The sequence below is a fragment of the Balaenoptera borealis genome (assembly GCF_965194805.1).
Source record: "Balaenoptera borealis genome assembly, chromosome: 11".
In the NCBI taxonomy this organism is placed as follows: Eukaryota; Metazoa; Chordata; class Mammalia; order Artiodactyla; family Balaenopteridae; genus Balaenoptera; species Balaenoptera borealis.
This window is the reverse complement of record NC_138868.1, coordinates 93,323-109,885: the sequence shown is the minus strand read 5'-3', so window position 1 is coordinate 109,885 and position 16,563 is coordinate 93,323. Positions and strand designations below refer to the sequence as shown.

Below are 16,563 nucleotides of genomic sequence, written 5' to 3'. Positions count from 1 at the left end.
GATCAGGCCATTAGCCGCTGTAGTCTCTGACCGACAGTGTACCCTGAGGGCAGTTCAGGACGAAGAACAGGACGAAGAACAGGACGAAGAACAGGACGCAGGACAGGACGAAGGACAGGACAAGGCTCTCTGTGCTCTGGAAAACCAGGCCCCTTAGAGTAATCTCAAGAAGAAATTGTTTTTTTTAAGACTTTTTTTTGATGTGGACCATTTTTTAAAAAATTAATTAATTAATTTATTTATCCTTGGCTGTGTTGGGTCTTCGCTTCTGTGCCGGGGCCTTCTCCAGCTGCGGCGAGCGGGGGCCACTCCTCATCGCGGTGCGCGGACCTCTCACCATCGCGGCCCCTCCCGCTGCAGAGCACAGGCTCCAGACGTGCAGGCTCAGCAACTGTGGCTCACGGGCCCAGCCGCTCTAGCGGCATGTAGGATCCTCCCAGACCAGGGCCCGAACCCGCGTCCCCCGCATTGGCAGGCGGACTCCCAACCACTGCGCCACCAGGCAAGCCCCGATGTGGGCCATTTTTAAAGTCTTTATTGAATTTGTTATAATATTGCTTCTGTTTTATGTTTTGGTTTTTTTGGCCCCGAGGCATGTGGGATCTCAGCTCCCCGACCAGGGATCAAACCCGCGCCCCCCTGCATTGGAAGGTGAAGTCTTAACCACTGGACTGCCAGGGAAGTCCCAAGAAGAAATTTTAATGAGCCCAATTTCTTGCATTTTCTCATCTAGAAGAGCACTAAAAGCATTAACTGAGATGTCTGATCCTCGTGACCAGCAGGAACCTTTTACCGAGATGTGTGCTTCACTGCACGCATTTCCTAGCTAAAATCATACGTACACTGGCTTCTCCCCTACCTCTTTGGAGCAGTTCTGTTACCGAGTCCAGAGTCCAAGCTCGTACTGCTCCCGCACGACAGGCCAATGAGTCAAGAGACAAGGTGATGGGGGAGAAATAGTGACTTTATTCAGAGGCCAGCAAACCAAGAAGATGGTTCCTAAAGAACCATCTTAATTCGGGGTAGAATTTGGTCTTCTTTTGTGCGAAGGGAAAAGGGGAAGCAGGAAGATTTGAGATTAGAGGGTGAAGGCAGATTGCAGACTTCTCGGAGCCACCTGGCCTTCAAGGAAGCATAGCATTTCTTTGTTCTTCTGCTTGCTCACACAGGCTGGATCACAAGGCTCCTGCAAATCTTCAAGTTCTTAGCAGTTATTTTTACTTTACACCCTTATCTCTGCTTATTTGCAAGGTTTCCAGGCTGAAAGCAAACTTATCTACAACAAGTAATGGCCATAAGTAACCCAGGACCATGGGATGGGAACGTTCTTTAGGGAACTTAATGGGCTATTTGGGAACAAACAACATTTCTCTACTGTTTAACTCTTGGCGTGTGGGGACGAAAGTGATGGACTACATGGGCCGAAGAATGGGGGGGGGAGGTGGTGCCAGTTCTGTTCTTCCTGTTAGTTTCTCAGAGGTACCAAGAGGCTGCTTCCCAGGCTACAGTCCTCAGTAACACCGTTAATAAAACTCACCTCACAGTTCTTGCATTGTGTGTTTGTCTTTCAGTTGACAGTTTAGTCCAGCAGCAATGCATTCAAGGATGGACGTGGAACATTCCAGGTCAAACAAGCAGGTTGTCCTGACCCTGTGTCATCCACCACTGCTTCCCAAGGCCTGTCTCTCTGCTCACACCTGGGGCTGCAGGGGGATCCCCTTGGGACCAGATGATGGGGAAGGAAGAATTCCCAGCCCGGTTCTCCATTGGTCAGTTCAGTGTGAGGGAGACGGCTGGCCGCAGGATGGGGCCTGCACTCCAGCCCACTCAGGGGTGGCCTGAACACCGGGGTGAGGGGCAGAGCTGCAAGCAAGTTACTTTCATTGGACCCTTGTCGCCAGAGGGGAAGCATGTGCCTGGGCGTGGTTGCCAGCACCGCTCCCAGACCTCAGCTGCACCCCTCAGGAACTCGGAGCGCTGACCCTGCACAGAAGTCCACATCGTATGTCATCCCCAGTGATGGGAACACAGGCTCAGGTCTGCCAGTCACGTCCCACGCCTTACCACCCCACTGGACCAGGCAGAGGGTGGGCACCCCTCCTGCCTCCAGTTAGCCCTCAGGTCAAAGGCCGTTATAAGGTGCCGTGTGGCTGTGGGTAGAATACGTGGGTCCAGGGCCCCAGGGCAGGACTGGGCAGCTCTGCCTCTCGTCACTTCCTGTGCCACTGGTGCCTTCATGCTCTCCAGCCCTGCTGCTCTGGGCTCTGTGGGTTCAGAAGTTCTGTTTCCCAAAGCTTCCTTCAGGTGACACAAAAAGGTGCCGTTGATCTAAGATCTCTGGATGCCCCTTTGTTTCTCATGCCTGGGTCACAGGCAGGGCCACTTGACTCTGGTCCGCAGGAGGAGGGAGGGGCGCTCCACACTGGGTCCCCTCTTGCCCAATGTTACGGTAAATGGCCACACGCAGCACTCTTGCCCCGATGCGGTCACGGTGACCACGGCCTAGGTCTCTCGGAGAAGGGGCCACAACACACAGTAATCCACTGGGCCTAGCAGAGCTGGCAGCTGAGGGTGAGTAGAATGCCGCCCTGCTTTGGGCATCTCTCAGGTGTCCTCCAAGCTCCAGAGCTCCTGAGGGCTCAGCTCAGGTCTTCGCTGGGCCTTACTGCAGCTCAGCTTCTACTGCCCCCCGTCCTGTTCCTCTTCCTCCCTTCTTCAGGGCTTGACACAAAGAGCCTCCCTATTCAGTGTCCCTCTCAGAGTCCAGGAGCGTGGCCTGGAGTAACCCTGCAGGGCCTCCTGAGCCACTGCAGCGACTCTGGCTCTGGCGTGAGGTGGGGGCCCTTGGGGGGAGCAGGGGGCACAACTTGTTTTCTGTTGTAACAGGCTCACTCCGGCTGGAGCAGTGAGAACGCCGAGGAGGGGGCCACGCTAACCCAGGAGAAGGTGAGGGTGGCTTGGCCTCAGAGGTCACAGTGGGGGTGAGATTCTGCACATTCTGGAAGGCGGGACCAAATGGATCCTGTGTGAGGGGCAGAGGGCGCGGGCGTAAGCCAAGGCTCTTGGCCTGAGCAGTCGGATGGGTGCAGTGGCCACCACCTGTGCCCGCAGAGACCGGACAGAGGGTGCAGTGGACTGAATGCTTGTGTCCCCCCCATTTCCTATTGAAATTCTAAAGTGACGGTATTAGGAGGTGGTCAGGTCATGAGGGTGGACCCCTCATGGTAGGATTAGTGCTCTTATAAAAGGGACCCCATAGAGCTCCCCAGCTCCTTCCACCAGTGAGGAGCCCTGAGAAGTCGGCCCTCTGCAACCAGGAAGCGGGTCTCACCAGAACCCATCCACGCTGGCACCCTGATCTCAGACCTTCAGCCTCCAGAAATGTGAGAAATAAATTTCTATTATTTATGAGCCACTAGTCTAGGTACTTTGCTGTGGGAGTCCCAACTCAGACAGAAGGTTTGGGAGAGCCTGAGGTTTCCTGTTGAGTTAGGCTGGAGATCCCGGGAGCCCTCCTCCGCGGACAAAGCAATCTGGCCCTTTGACATAAATGTGACTGACTGGCACATAGATGGCATTTTTAGCCGAGGCTGCTGGGCCCTCTGGAGGGAGATGAGACCAGGGTGCAGACATAAGCTCAGCCCCGCCCTCCCCGCCCCGCAGCTCTGGATTCAGGAGGGAGAAGCAACCAGCCAAGCAGCCTGAGAAGCAGCTGCCAGCTTGTGAGGGAGGAGGTCGGTCCCCAGAGCAGGCCCCGGAGAGCTCGCTGTAGCACCGGCACAGTAACGTCCGGGTCCCAGCTGGTCCCCTAACAGCCACCCCCCCGGCTCTCTCCCTTCCCCGCTGTTCTCTCCTGAGCACCCGGCAGGGTGGGCACCGGTGACCAGGTGATGCGGGCAGTTCTGGGGACAGAGGAGCTGTGGTTTCAGCAGCCCTGGTCCCGAGGAGCCTCGCCTAGCCCTGCCCTCAGACCGAAGCAGCGGCCCACCCACCACGGCCCTGAGCTGGTGCGTCCCCCTGCTTTCGTCCGCGGGGGCGGGGGCTCTGGGGGGCGACCGCGGCCACCGCACGGGCCCCCAGCCTCTACGGGGCCGTGCTTCTTCGCGGGGGCGGGGCTTTCTGTGGGGGAGGGGGACTCAGCCGGGGGGGTGGGGGTTGGGGGGGTGGCGGGGGTGGGCTCGCGCAGGCGGGGCGGCGGGGCGGGCCGGGCGGATCGCTCAGCTCCGGGCTGTCATTTGTCGTTAAATTTAGCGGCGGGCCGGTCAGCCGGGCGGGGGCTATAAGCGGCCGGGGCGCCCACCCTCGAAGCAGGAGTCCGAGCGAGGAGACGGCGCTGGAACCCATGGACACGTCGTACCCCCGCGAGGACCCCCGGGCCCCGACGCCCCGCAAGGCCGATGGCACCGCCCACACGGCCCTCACGCTGGGGGCGCCGCGACCCCCACCTCGAGACCACTTGATCTGGTCGGTGTTCAGCACCCTCTACCTGAACCCGTGCTGCCTCGGCTTCCTGGCGCTGGCCTACTCCATCAAGGTGGGCCTTGGGGCGCTTCGAGGGGGCCCAAGAGCGTTTCATGGGGGCTGCTTATCAAGTTGGGGTGCAGGAGTCTCCACGGGGCCGTCCGTCAGCCTGACGGTGGTGGGAGCCCCTCCCTCACGAGGGCTGCTTCTCCACTGAGGCTGGCGTGCCGTTCATAAAAACGAACGGGGGGTCTAGTTTGTCCCAAAGAGCCCAGGGTCAATGGGGCCTTACCCAAGGGGGTCTCTTCCATCAAACGCTCTCAGCACCGCTGAGGACCCCCTACCCTCGGAGGTCCTTGGAGGCTGATGCTGGCCTGGGAGGGCCACTGGGTCCATAGCTGGAGTGGGAGGTTGCAGGGTCTCCTTTCAGCCCCACCTTAGGCTGAGCCCCTCATGACCCAAGGCCCCCTGGTCGGGCCAAGCCCATGTGCCCAGCTGGGGACGGTGAAGGGAGTGGGTGGAGCCCAGGCAATATCCCCTCAGGCCACACCCCTCCATCCAGATTTTGGGTCCAGCTCGGGTCCTCCAAGGTGTGGACCCAGCGGCTGCCTGGGACCGGGTGGCAGGCCCCACCCTGGCCCCAAGCACGTGTAGAGAGCTGGCCCTGCTGCTGGTCCGCAGGCCCGAGACCAGAAGGTGACTGGAGATCTGGAAGCAGCCCGGCGGCTCGGCTCCAAAGCCAAGTGCTACAACATCCTGGCCGCGGTGTGGGCTCTGGTGCCGCCTCTGCTGCTGCTGGCGCTGGTGGTGACCGGCGCCCTGCACCTGTCCCGGCTGGCCAAGGGCTCCGCCGCCTTCTTCAGCACCAAGTTCGACGACTCAGACTATGACTGACAGGCTGGGCCCTGTCCCCCCCTGACCCAGGGACCCCAACCCCGGGGGCTCCACCCTCATCACCCGGAACCCTGACTTGCCTATGGGCCTGAGGCCCACCCTCCAGCCCCGGCCTGGGCACCTAACACTGACCCTGAAGATCCTCCACGGGGACCCCAGGGCCTTACCCTCACCTCGATGCCCCCAGGCCAGCTCCTCCCTCCCCAGTCACCAGGCTCAGCCTCAGTTTCACAATTAAAAGCGCCTGGCTCCAGAAAGTGCCTTCCAGGACTGTTCCTGGCTGGGGTGGGGGGAGGACATCTTCCCGAGGGGAGCTACCCTAGGGACCACTGCAGCCAAATCCCCCTGGACTGCCCCCAGCGTCCATGGTGGACGCCCCGCCCTGTCGGCTTGGTGCCCCGACTGTCCCCTTTGCTCAGGCACTGGGCAGCCTGCGGCTTCTGGGTGGAGGGGCCCGAGTATTTTAGAATGAAGTTTGGGAAGTCGGGCTTTGATCTCTGCCGCTCTGTGGTTTAGCGGCCTGTCTTTCAGAATGCGTGTGGTGCGTCTCCGCGTCCACGTGTCTGCCCATCCCCGGGTCAGCGTGTGTGCAAACGTGTTAAGCGGAGTCCCTGGCCAGTGAGACTTGCCCTTGTTCTGCACGTTCCTGTCCGTGGCTGGGCCTGGGCTGACCTCCTTCTTTGGGTCACTCTGTTCCTGTGACCCTGCGTCCCTTTAATTCTGATCAATCTCTGTCCCAGCAGTGGGTTTCCTCCTTCCTGGATCGGTGGGGCTGGACACAGACACGGTCACACCATCTTCCGTGCACACGTCCATCACACCCACGTGCACAGGAGCACCCTCCGCACACGCACGATCGTACAGAGAGGGAGACGTGAGGGGGGGGGGCGAGGGCATTTTCCGAGCGCCTCGCGTCAGTTTACCTCCCTTATGTAACCCCCCAGCAGCCCCCGGCAGAGCCTGGCAGAGCCACACGCACGCCCTGTGTGGCTGGGGGCGGGGCCCCTGGGCCTTGCTGTGGCCGGGCCGATGACAGGGCAGGCTAATTGCAGGGGCCTTAACCACAGGGTGGCTCAGGGCTCCGAGTACCCACCCCGTGGTCCCTTCCCTCCCTTTGCCTGCCCACCCTGCCTGGGCTGGGGGCGTGGGTCTCTGTCTAGCTGCTGTACTTGGAGCCTCCAGAGTGGCCCCCCTCCTGTGACAGCCAGCGGTTGGTCCAGCTGTCTCCAAAGCGTGCCCGCAGAAATGAGTGCCGGCTGCAGGCCGGCGGTGCCCCAGCCCCGTGCTGAGTGTGCGCTGCTCTGAGCCAGCCCCTGAGGCAGAGGTGGTGCTGGCCGGGGCCTGGCGTGGAGATGCAGCACCGCCCCTTCCTGGGCACTGGTCCTACACTGGACTAAGGGCAAGGCCAGCGCTCGGACTACCATGGAGACGGCGTTCCAACACTGAGCTCCAGGTTTGGCCCAGGAAGGGACCAACCCATGCTGGACACAGAGGCTGGGAGCAGGGGTCAGCCTGTGTGTAGCCGGGTACGTGTCTTCAAGCAGGGGATGGTCTTCTGGTCTCCACATTTGGTGAGGGGAGCAGACATTGTCCAGCCCGTGCCCAGTTGCTGAGGACAGAGAATATGCAGTCAAGCCAGGCACAGAGGAAGGTCACCAGCAACCCTTCCAGCCCGTCTCCTGGGCAGGTTGAAGGACCCTGGTCAGGTTCAGGCAATTGGCTGTCATGGGCCGGACCAGCCAGGCCAGCACACACATGCTGCCACCCTGTCACGGCCCCTTGGAGGGTTGCCCCTCCACAGGCACAGGTGGGTGTGCACACGCGCACACACACACACACACACACGGCACACACACGCGGCAGGTATCACGCTACGTCAGTCCTGTGGGTGAAGGGCCACCTACCACCCCCACCTGATGCCTGTGCCCACGTCTGGCTCCAGGGCTGCAAAGGCAAGTGTCTGCTCCATGGGGACAGCCCCTGGCCACCATGCTCTGCTGCAGCAGACCTGCCTGGGCCTTTGCGGCACTGCCACCGGTGGAGCGAGAGCCCGTGGGCCCCTGGGGGAGCCCCACCAAGTCGCGGGATCCATTCTGAGGCCACACTCCCTGCAGCCCCCCCTCCCTCTCTCCCTCACGGGGCTTCAGTCCATCACAGTTTGCCTGCCTGGTGTCCGCTTCTTGGAGAACTCGGGCTAACTCTCCACTGAGAACAGAGAGCAGCGGTTTGCAGATGAAGGAGGGGCGCAGACGTGACGGACCCGCTTACTTGCTCTACACGAGCACGTGACTGCTTCCCAGCCGCGTGGAAGGGAAACTTGATCCTTTACGAAATCCTCACGTTCAGGAGGGAGCTCGTCAGCTCCTCACAGCAGACAAAGCTTGCCCGTTCCTCAGGCAGATCTGGTGCAGCAGGCTTGGCCCTCGCCAGGACTTCCATGGCGGACACCATCTCGCCCCACCCTGGGGAAACCCAAGTCTGCTGTGCCAACTGAGGGGCTGAAGCCCAGGAGGACACAGTGGGCAGAGCCTCGGCTGAGGGCAGCCTGCCCAGGACAAGTGGGCCCAGGGCCATGGCCTTGAACTCACGCACACTTGGCCCCAGTCCTTCTGGCCGGTCAGAGGAAATGCAGGGTCTTGCCCCACACCCCACTCCCCTCCCTTCCTGGCTGTGGAAAGGCATGTGACAGAGACCATCCAACTTGACTGAAGTGGCCCAGAGGCCAGAGGAGCCAAGGACTGAGGATGCTGAGTGCTCACAACAGCCCAAGAGCACCTGGACCCAGCCATACCTGATGCTCCCTTGTGTGACACAGAAGGTTCCTTTGTGGTGAAGCTGCGACTCGGTGTCCCAAGTAATCCCACAGGAGACAGCCTCCCCCACGCCCCTCATCCTGCCGTGCTCCCCATCAAGGCCGGCATCTGCCTCTGTCTTCTCCGCAGAACCGTTGGCCATTCCCCCACCTCACCCTGTGGGGTCCTAGGGAAGGGGCACTGAGGGAGGGCGGGAGCAGACATGCTGTGTGAGGGTGCAGGAAAGCTGCCCATCCAGGGGGGGTTAGGCTGGGGAGGGGCTCAGGCTAGAGGCAGAGTCTTGAACTTAGGCCACAGAATCCAGACTTTCCTTGGAACCCGTGAGCCTGGCTGCCACGTGGAGGAGGGTGGGAGGGGGCGGCAGGCTGGGAGGGCGTTGAGGAGGGGTGGGTGCAGCCTTCGGGGGCACCTGCAGAGGGAGTGGCCAGGGGGGAGGACCTGAGAGACATCCCTGAAGCCAATAGCCCTGGTCGTTTTGGGGGAGGGGGCAGGACTGGGCCAGGGTGGGGGGGACTTGGCGGGGCTGGAGGGCCCAAGGATGTCCCAGAGGGGGTCCTGTGGGCTCTGCGCAGATGTTTAATGTCTTCAAAAAATCTTCCCAGGAAACTCTTGGAGCAGAACTTGCTGCCCCTGCTTCCTACAGGTGTGACCTTTGTATCCGGCCAGCTGAGCAGGGAAAGGAGACCTTGTGTCCTGCAGGGAGAGGAGGCACTGTGGGCTGAGGGCACACACTGGGGGCTACCTTGGGGGTCACGTGCCCTGGACCCCTGGGTGGGTCTGGGAGTGGCGGCCTACCTGGGGACAGGGGGAGCCGAACCTGTGATGGCCACAGCTCAGCCTCCAGCCGGGGGGCCCAGGGCCCTGCCCGGGCAGTGACCTCAACTGTCACAGAGCCCTCGGAGAAGGAAAAGTCAAGCTTGCTCCCCTGGTAGGAGATGCCAGAGACGCACACTCCGGAGATCCCCGCGGGACACATGGGGTTGAAGGTCAAACCGGCCTCGGTGATCCTGCGGCGAGGGGAAGGTTCTGTGAGGAGGGGGGTGGTGGCAGGCGGTTGCCCTCTGCCTGCCACTGCACTCACCTGAACCCCGTGACCCCAAAGAGCACCGCCTGCAGGAAGCCCCCCATGCCTGTCAGGAAGTTCACGGCGCCCGACCTGTCTGCATTCTCCGTCCACACCTGCAGGGGGCAAGGCAGTCAGTGCAGGAGGTGGGCGTGGTCGGCGTGTAGGTCGAGGCTCTGGCCAGGCTGACCTTGAAGGGCTCCGTGACGTTGGCGAAGCTCCTCTCCAGGAGGTCCCACGCCCGCCCGGGGTCCTTCAGCTCCATCCAGCCCACTGCAAACATGCTCTGGGGACAGAGGTCAGAGGTCACACTGGGGTGAGGCCCACTGCGTGGGGAAGGAAGACTGAGGCCAGTGGGACAGGGCCGGGGCTGCCGTGAGGACCACCACCCCACACCCTGCAGTTTCCTTACCCAAGTCATGGCAGGGCCGTGGGGGGACGTCACAGCCTCATACATCTCCAGGTTTTGCCTGCGAACTTCAGGACTCAGGGGGAAGGGGACGGGGTACCCCAGGAGCACAACATCTGCCTGCTTCACCTCCTCTCCTGGGGGTGAGGGGGGCGGTGCTGCTGATGGGGTAAGGTGGGGAGGGCGGGGACTGCTCTGTTGGAAAGGGGGCGTCCAGGGCGGACACGAGGTCCTGTGGGAGGGGAGAAGGGCCCTGAAGGAGCTCCAAGCCCACTCACCAGGCTGGTACCCATCAAACTCAGGGTGGAAGTTCAGTTTCGGGTCAAAGGGCACCTTGATCTTATCAGCCACCACCAGCCACTGGTTGGGGACGGGCTGACCCAGGTCCTGCGCCAGGGCAGCAGCAAAGCGCAGACTAGGAGTAGAGATGGGGAGAGGTGGGCTGCAGCCCCCAGCACTCCTGGCTGGCCCCCTGCATGGTGGAGGTGGGGCGGGTTCTTGGGTCTGACCTGTTCTGGACCAGGACATTGGTGTACACGGAGTTGTTGACCCCAGAATGGTATTCGTCAGGGGGCATGACTCCTGGGCACATAAACGTACAAGGTGATATTTAGTGCAGGGTCTTAGGGACCTGCCCCTGATGCCGGTCTCCAGTGGGGGCCTGGCAGCATCAGGTGCTGGTGATCACACGCTGAACGGAGGACCATCCACCTGCCCCTCCACTTGTGACCATCCGCTCCCCCTGCCCCTTCCCCGTCATCCACACTCCTCCCACCATGGCCACGCTCTCACCCTTCAGGTGGAACTTCTCCTCCTCAGGACTCCACTCCACACGGCTGCACCAAAACTCAGCCACGGCACGGACCACATCCCAGCCCCCAGCCTCTCGGAAGAGCTGCAAGTCCTGAAGAGCAGGAGGTGGTGCGTCAGAGGCCGTGGCACCTGTGGTTCTAGTTCCCACTGGTCACTGCATTTCTTGCCAACGCCCACCCTTCTGAGTGCCCAGAAATGAAGGCCTGGCTCTGAGACGCTCCACAGGACTGGCCCAGACAGGAAGTCACGGCAGCGTGGAGGGCGTGGCCTCGCTAGGTGGGGGGTCACACGTGGCGGCACAGTGACACCTCACCTGGGTGGCGTGGTAGTACAGACGGAAGGCCAGCACCACGGCCCCGTTGATGTGGATCTCCTGGGTCCCATAAATGGCCTCAGGGCAGACCTCCAGGCCGGAGCCCGCGCTCTCCCAGGCAAACTTGGCTCCCTGGGGGGTTTGGAGGGGATGGAGTAGACTTGACTCCGCTCTCGGGGGGCCGGGGGTAGCCCGCCTCGGTTCTCGACGCTCTCAGCCTTCAGCCATGGAGGGCAGACAGAGGCGGGGGCACCAGTTGTCCCGGGTGCCCTCGTGGGGGCCTGCGGGCTCTGAGTGCCCTCTGTGTGGCCTCATCGTGGGCCAGGTGGTTTCTGCCCCGTTTCCACTGTGTACTTGCCCTGGGGCAGGGCAGTGAGGGGACCCCCTGCTGGGTCCCAGTCAGGCTGTTGTTCCCACATGTACGGGACAGGCTGGGGGATGCCACAGAGCCTCTCTAGGAATCCAGGACATTCCAGCCCCACCCACAGAGGGGGCTGGGGGGTAGTATGGGACATCAGCCCTTTGGGGGGCCCCGTAGGGTAGGTGCTCGGTCCCCCTCACCTGGTAGCCTAGGTTCTGGGCGTTGTACAGGGCCCCGCTGAGAGTCCGGATGCGGTACTGCAGGAGAGCCCTGGCAGCCTCGGGGTGCAACATCAGGACGCTGGGGAACATCCAGAGGTCCTGCGAGCACAGCCGAAGAGCCCCCTTGTCTGGCGCTCTCACTCCTCTCTCCCCACGGGCCACACCCAGCTCCCTCCTCTACTGCCCCATCTGGGTCTGTCCTGGGCCCTCTGCCTGCCAACCCCACAGTCCCATCCCCAGCCCAGACGCTCCTCAGGCCTGGTCCCCGGCGGGCATCTGCGTCTGCCCAGGGCTCAGGCCAGAGTCTGGGCGTGGGCAGCCTGGGGGGGGGCCCTGCTCTGTTGCTCACTAGCTGCCCGACCCAGAGCGAGCAACTCAGCCTCTCTGAGCCTCTCCTGTAAAGGGAGCGCAGCACCAGCTTCTCCCGCATCAGGAAAAGTGCAGCAGCGCCCCGGACCCTCCCGAGCCCAGCGGTCAGCCGGTCCTGGCTTCCTCGCCTTCCTCCACCCTCGCTCCACTCAGCAGCCACAGGGTCTGCCCAGAGCCCACGGCTGCCCGTGTCCTTCCCCAGTTAAAGTCTTCACAGCCTCCTCAGCACCCCCTACAACCGCTCTTCCCGCAGCGGTGAGGGCAGACCCCTCGCCCGGGACAGATGCCCTGCACCTGCTCAGTTCTGGGCCTCGGAACCTTCTGGTCCCCTTGCCTGAATCACATCACTCGTTTTCACCAAATGCCTACACAGCCTTCAGCCGAGACACTACTTCCTCCAGGAAGCCTTCCGTCTGCCACGGTCCCTGTGCTTCCCCAACCACAGCCCCATCCCATGCAGGGCAGAGGCAGCAGCTCTGTGTACAGCCGGCTCTGCAGCAGGTGTGCGTTAAGGGTGGATGGTGCACACCTGGTCCCAGAAGACGTGGCCCCAGTAGCATTCCTCACGGCTCCCGTTGGAGAGGCCCCCTGGGCTGAGGCCGTGGCAGACGTATTCTGGGGCCCCGGGCTGGGGCAGGGCACTGAGCAGGTAGTAGAGAGCTCCACGCAGGGCCTGGCGCAGACGCAGGGGCCCCTCCACATCCAGGCCACAGCCTGCCCAGAGCTGGGCCCAGGCCTGCGCGTGGGCCGCGTAGAGAGTGCGCCTGGCCTGCAGCTGCAGGGCGTCGGCGAGGCAGGCCTGGGCTTCGGCCTGGCTGCCACCCACCACCGTCAGGAACTCCCACGTCCCATCCTGCTCCCCTTCCCCAAGGGTCAAGGCTGGGGGCACGGGCGTCCACAGCATGTGCACCTCCTGCTGTGCCCCCCCAGGCTGCTCGGGGGTGAGTGTGTGGCCGTACAGGTACCTGCAACAGGACGGCTGTGTCTCAGGGACGGGCTCCCTCCTCGGGCCACCCAGCCGGCCCCCCGCCCCCTCCTCACCGGGCTCCCTGGAAGTCAGGACCCAGATGCAGGTCCAGGTCCGGGCTCTCTGGGGAGAAGGCTGACTGCAGCAGCACAGTGATGGGCCAGCTCCCTGTGGCCAAGCGGGTGATGGACACACTGCAGGCCAGGACGTGAGGCAGCGTGCGGTGGGCATAGATGCGCTGGGAGGCCCGGAAGCTGGGGCCCTCCAGGGTGTGCAGAAAGGAGCCTGGCGGGTGGGGGGGGGGCGGGGGAAGACAGGGCAATTCGCACACCCCACTCGGGGCGCCGAGGACAGTTCCAAAGCTGCCGGCCTTTCTGGGCGGGGAGTGGAGTCACCTCCAAGCCCCAGATGCCCTGTCTGGGAAGCGACAGCTGCAGAGGGGCCGCCAGCTCCTGCAAGTCCAGGAGGCCCGTCCGGCTGAAGGCCTCACAAAGTGGCCTCTCAGGGCCTCCTTTCCTTTGGGAGTCGGCATCCTCCGGATGAGACCTCTGTCGGGTCTCCCACTCACTTGGAACGATGGCGGAGGGCAGGGGGAGGTTAGGCAGTGGCTACCTGTGTTAGTGTCCAGGACGAAGGTGTTGGTCAGCTGCTCTCCTGATCCTGCAGGGGCCTCCAGCTGGACATTGAGGGGACTGGGCAGAATGGCCCGGTGCGTATCCCCCCGAGCCCCATTGTACACGCCGCTCACATGCAGTGTCTCATGGTACACGCGTGTGCCCAAGTAGGCATTGGTCACGGTGGCCAAGAGCCGGGGGTCACCGGGCAGAGAACGGGCAGTGAATCTGGTGGCGTCCTTGCCAGCATCCTCCATGGGAAGGTTGGCTCGGCGGAGGGGCCTGCAAAGGGGGGAGTCAGAGGCCCCCACCATTGGCTGGGCCTCCCTTTTCTGTAAACCCAAAGCTCGCCTTGGAACCTGGCTAATGCCCCCACGGGTGGAGGGATGGGCGTGACCCACCTGGGCAGCCCCGATTGTCCAGAATCCCCACTCTCAAGCCGCCCCAGGAAACACCCTCAACCCTCAGAGACCCTCGCCCCCAATACTGATCTCCAGGGACACAGCAGAGGCCCCGGACTCCCACCTTAGGGCCTCAATCCCTTCCAGCTCCCTCCGGGCGCACCGCCTCGAAGCCGTCGGGCTGGCGGGAAGGGAGGAGGCCTCAGCCGGCGGGCCTCACCCTCCAGGAGGCTGGCTGGGTACCGGGGGGTGGGGTGCCGGCAGCAGCCGGGGGTTGGGGGGCAGGCGGGCCGTCGGCCGCGTCCCTGGGGCTCGCCGCAGCCCAGCCGCGTCCCTCGGCTCCAGCGGGTGGGCGCCGGACCGGAGGGAGAAGTAGCCAGCGGCGGCCTTGTCACCGGAAGGCCCCGCGGTCCCCGCCCCAGGGCGCGCAGGGCGGGCCGGATGGGACGTCCCCACACCCGGGGCGGGCGGGACGGGTGGGCCGGGCCGCCTCGACCAGTCGTGCCTGTGCGGCCGCGGGGAGCCCAGCTCCAACTCTGCCTTGAGTCTAATCCAAGGGTGGATGTGAGAGGGACGGGGTTTCGGCTTAGGGGTCCCCTCTCTTGTCGCCGGGTCCTGCCTCTCTCCCTGAACCCCCGTCCCCCCAGGAGAGGTGAGGCAGGTCCCCCTCCTGGAGCCCCGCCTTCCTTTGTCCCCGCCCCACTTTCTGGCTCTCCCCAGCCTCCTCTCTCAGCCTGTCTACCCGCTTGCCCCCTGCCCCGCTGGAGGCTCCAGGCCCCGGCCCCAGGGCCGAATGACTGTGCCCTGACCACTCGCCCAGCCAGAGACACTCAGATTCAACGTGTCCCTGAAACCTGCTCTTGCCGTGGCCTGCCCAGCACAGGCCATGGTGACTTCACCCATCCCGTTGCTCAGGCCCGCTGTCCCCACACCTACATCCACCGGTGCGTCCCCCTTCCAGGGCGTGCCCGCTCTCACCGTCCACCCTCAGTCCAGGCCGTCCTCCTGGGTTAGGGCCGTGCTTGCTCTGGCCCCACAGCCCTGGTCAGCAGAGCCAGAGCCATGTCCACCCCAGGAGTGGTCAAGTGCTCAAAGCCTGCAGTGGTGCCCACCTCACCGGTGGGACAAGCCACCCAGGGCCCCCTCCCCACCCTCAGCGCCCCCCCCATCCCGCTGCAGCCACCCTGGCTTCCTTGCTGCTTCTGCACCATTCCAAGCACGCTCCCTGTTATGGATTGAATGTGATCCCCCCAAACCCATCCGTTGAATTCTAATCCCCAGTGTGATGGTATTTGGAGGTGGGGCCTTTGGGACATAATTAGGTCAAGAGCTGTCAAGAACGGGATTACTGCTCTTATAAGAAGAGGCCCGAGAGCTCGCCCTCTTTCTACCCTGTGGGGACACAGCCGGAAGACAGCCATCTGCAAGGAGAGAGTCCTCACCAGACACCAGATTGACTGGCATCTTAAGCTTGGACATCCCAGCCTCCAGAACCGTGAGAAATACACTTACGCTGTCGACAAGCCACCCGGCGTGTGGTATTTTGTTATAGCAGCGCGAGCCAACCAAGACAGGCCCCTTTGTGGCCTTTACACTTGCTATCCCACTGCCTTTTCTTCAGGACATCCTTAGGGTTGATCCCTCCCTTCCTTCCGTTTTCAAATGCCTCGTCCACAACCAGATTTTCCCAGACTATTTACATGTAAGAGGAAACAATTGGCTCCATCCCCCCAGCCCCCTGCTTTCCCTTCCTCCTAGAATGCCAGCTCCAGGAGGGCAGGGATTTTTGATCTGTTCTGTGGAATGAATAACTGGATTTGAGAATGGATTATGGAAGGGAATTTGGGGAAGTGAAGGGGCTGACTGGGGTCCCAGAAGCTGGCCAAGTCCAGCAGGGTTGAGCAGAGAAGACTTCAGGATTCGGGGGCTGTCAGTCGCCGGCCCTGCCCATCGAGGCCAAGCCTCACGTCAGAGCTTCCGGCATCAGGCTGTTCCCCTGAGCTCACCCGGGAAACGGGGGCTACAACCCTGTCCCACTGAGATGGGCTGGGGACCAAAGGAAAGGGTACGAGCACCTGTTAGGATGCCCAGCTCAGCGCAACAGAAACCAACAAAAACGAATCCCAGGGAGAATTTATCATCAGTGCACGGGGCGCTGTCCCCGACCTGTGCCATCACAGCTGCCATCCGGAGCGGGGGCTCCATGCCCACTCTCTTCCGGCCTGTTTCTGAAGTCCTCAGACAGCGAGTGGACACCTCTGGGCTCAGGCCACACAGCCTCAGGGATGGCGTCACTCCTACTGCTGAGACCCAAATTCCTGAGGACGGACGGTGACCTACCTACCTTCAGCCAAGGGGCAGCCCCTGCTTGATCCCCTACGGCTGGAGCCGAGTAGTGGGCTATGGGTGCCCATACTGTGCGTGGGCACAGGATCAGCAGATGGGTCATCCTGCACCAGGCGAAGGCCAGCACACTGTAGGTTCTCAGGATCAGCAGATGGGTCACCCTGCACCAGGTGAAGGCCAGCACACTGTAGGTCCTCAGGATCAGCAAATGCGTCATCCTGCACCAGGTGAAGGCCCTCAATTCCTGGGGGCGCCCATCATCACCCTTGCTGCTGAGGGGCGCCTGCAGCGGGAGGGCTGGAGGCTCCCAGGAGAGGAACGTGGGTGGGGCAGCAGTGGGGTTAGGGGAGGGGAGCCCCTCCTCCTGGTGGGGAGGACGGAGACATACCTGTCCCCAGGGTGTGGGGAGGTCTCGGGGGCTGTCCAGGAGCAGGCAAGGGGCCGTGTCTGTCTGGGTCTCCCACCTGCCTGTCCAGGGCCCCTTAGGCTCAAAAGAGTTGCCCACAGCAGAGAGCGCC

At 62.6% G+C, this 16,563-nt stretch overlaps 2 protein-coding genes across 8 annotated transcripts; one reads left to right on the top strand and one right to left on the bottom strand.

Moving 5' to 3' along the window:
• Window positions 1-946: 946 nt before the first annotated feature.
• On the bottom strand, window positions 947-16,273 carry PGGHG (protein-glucosylgalactosylhydroxylysine glucosidase). Of its 6 annotated transcripts, XM_082340074.1 has the most exons (15): window positions 16,040-16,272; window positions 13,297-13,580; window positions 12,759-12,969; window positions 12,247-12,682; window positions 11,328-11,447; window positions 10,767-10,898; window positions 10,433-10,544; window positions 10,150-10,222; window positions 9,919-10,055; window positions 9,644-9,777; window positions 9,422-9,517; window positions 9,250-9,347; window positions 8,964-9,175; window positions 8,147-8,861; window positions 947-3,022 (listed from the first exon to the last, which is right to left on the bottom strand). In XM_082340074.1, exons 1-14 carry the CDS (start codon window positions 16,111-16,113, stop codon window positions 8,806-8,808), a joined length of 2,175 nt encoding a protein of 724 aa, XP_082196200.1. In that variant the 5' UTR covers window positions 16,114-16,272; the 3' UTR covers window positions 947-3,022; window positions 8,147-8,805. The 6 variants fall into 6 exon arrangements, with proteins under 6 accessions (XP_082196200.1, XP_082196198.1, XP_082196199.1 ...); XM_082340072.1 differs by having other exon boundaries at window positions 9,644-10,055; window positions 16,040-16,273; XM_082340073.1 differs by having other exon boundaries at window positions 9,325-9,347; window positions 9,644-10,055; window positions 16,040-16,273.
• IFITM5 (interferon induced transmembrane protein 5) lies at window positions 3,020-5,612 on the top strand. 2 transcript variants are annotated; one of them, XM_082340079.1, is made up of 3 exons: window positions 3,020-4,007; window positions 4,252-4,534; window positions 5,143-5,612. In XM_082340079.1, the coding sequence occupies exons 2-3, from the start codon at window positions 4,343-4,345 to the stop codon at window positions 5,353-5,355; spliced, it is 405 nt and encodes a 134-aa protein (XP_082196205.1). In that variant the 5' UTR covers window positions 3,020-4,007; window positions 4,252-4,342; the 3' UTR covers window positions 5,356-5,612. The 2 variants fall into 2 exon arrangements, with proteins under 2 accessions (XP_082196205.1, XP_082196204.1); XM_082340078.1 differs by having other exon boundaries at window positions 3,020-4,534.
• Window positions 16,274-16,563: the final 290 nt, after the last annotated feature.